General features: G+C 40.2%; 1 protein-coding gene across 1 annotated transcript; it reads left to right on the top strand.

The window, feature by feature from the left end:
* Positions 1 to 824: 824 nt before the first annotated feature.
* LOC132167571 (uncharacterized) lies at positions 825 to 1927 on the top strand. Its single transcript, XM_059578584.1, has 3 exons — positions 825 to 1220; positions 1301 to 1461; positions 1667 to 1927. The coding sequence occupies exons 1-3, from the start codon at positions 858 to 860 to the stop codon at positions 1776 to 1778; spliced, it is 636 nt and encodes a 211-aa protein (XP_059434567.1). The 5' UTR covers positions 825 to 857; the 3' UTR covers positions 1779 to 1927.
* Positions 1928 to 1986: the final 59 nt, after the last annotated feature.

The following is a 1986-nucleotide window of genomic DNA, read 5'->3' as shown; positions in this document are numbered from 1 at the left end:
TACACATGAAGATATTTTCATGTGTTGGTAGCCGTGAATGGAGGGTCTAAGCGTCTTTTAACAGTCTAATGTGAACGCAAAAGTGGGATAGAAAATTTCAAGATGGCATGTGGGGCGTATGTGATGGGTTGATCGTCTGAGTTAACGTCTTTAACTAAGGGAATGAGAGTTTTGGGAACAAAATGGTAGTTTGATAGGGTCGGACAATAAGATTTTTAGTTCATGAGGGCAAATTGACAATGTGTTGTAGTTGATGGAGAGAAAATGTAATTACCCATATTTTATATCAATGTTTTATGCTAATATTTAAGTTTATAATGAATATAAGTTGTTATTCACCGGTTAAATCATTTATGCCATATAATATTGTACATGTTTATTATAATTATAAGTGTTGTGCATGTGAAAAAGCCATTTGATTACATTGAATATTATTTAGGGTGTGAGTAGCAGGGTTATCACATATTGTCTTTGTCCATAAACTTTGTAGTCTTAAACCTTGAATAGTTCGCAGTCGGTAAGGAAATTTAGAATTCTATTTACGAAAACTATTACATATCGAGTATTAATATTGTACCTTGATCAAGCGAAGCTAGAGGCTTTGGATTGATGTGTTTGTGTTATGCACTCAACCGACCATGGAATTATTTCTCTACAAATACTATGGATAGGAACAACTATTATGTGTGAAAGTGAGGAACCACTAATTTTTTTTTTTTTGAATGAAGAGGAACCACTATTATGTGCGAAAGTGTGAGCATATGTAGCATTACTCGTATTTAAAACTTTGAAAAAGTATATATATATATATATATATATGGCATAGATGCAATAACGACCGGAGGTTGGCACACCGTATGCACCAACACAGATACTCTAGTACCTACAGAGCAACGACGATCCCCATGCTCTCCTTCACCAAACGAGTGGAGGCCTTCGCTCCATGCCTCCGCTCCGCGGCTCAGCATCTCCGGTGGGCCAGGACAGATGCGGGCCCATCTCCAGTGCGGAGGCGGCGGCGGCCCAGTTCGCCGTCCCTGGCGAAGAAGGGGGAGGAGAAGTCGGAGTGGTGGATAGTGGACGGCGAGATGCACGAGATCGGTGATCACGTGCCTCCACGTGAGCGGTTCGTGATACCCAGGGACAACATCCCTAACAAGCGCCGCAAGCAGCTGCGGGAGCAGTTCATGCGCCGCACTCGCCTCGTCCTCAAGGAATCGGTCAGAGTCCTCAAATTCCTCTCATTTCTAAGGCATAACCTTCTTTCTTTCTTTCTTTTCTAAGTTGTTGTTGTATAAAGGAGCACGAGCCTTGGTGCAAGAAGTACATGGAGTTGTATCATGAGCTTAGAGAAAACTGGGAGAGGCTGTACTGGGATGAAGGCTACTCCAAGAGAATTGCCCTAGATCATGCCAACTACGACTCTGCTGAAGATGATGATCACGATTTTTCCCCACACAGGTTTTCCTTTTCACCTTCTACGGCTGAATTATCAGAATATTCAAGATTTTAGACAACTCTATTTCACTCATTGATGAATGTAACTCATATCAGAATATGCTTATTTTTTAATATTTTAGTAAATACGGCTCAATTAACTTGTAGTAGGAGTATCTACTGTTGACGATGAACACTTACTTTTACCTTTCTTTTGATTGTGTTTCAGGAGCAGGCGATCTGCTGCTGAGCCAGTGAAGGTATGGGTTTGGTTTGCCTTCTATATGTCATCTTGTTTGCTTTGGAAATACCATAAACAAGAAATTATGAAAAATGGGTAGGAATTGGAATTGGGAATTGAATTCATTAAGGGACTTACTTCTCTGATATAGAGTACCATAGAAACACAGTTCGACTATGATGCTGATGGAGTTAAGAAACTTGGGATTGGGTAAACAGGTCTTACTTGAAAGCACATTCGGATATAGGGTTGCTGATGCGTTTATCTAGGTACCACTGTACACTATTATTAAAACATAAAACACTGAT

This window comes from Corylus avellana, chromosome ca1 (genome assembly GCF_901000735.1).
Source record: "Corylus avellana chromosome ca1, CavTom2PMs-1.0".
In the NCBI taxonomy this organism is placed as follows: Eukaryota; Viridiplantae; Streptophyta; class Magnoliopsida; order Fagales; family Betulaceae; genus Corylus; species Corylus avellana.
The sequence above is the reverse complement of the archived record's forward strand: the minus strand, read 5'-3'. Positions and strand labels throughout refer to the sequence as shown.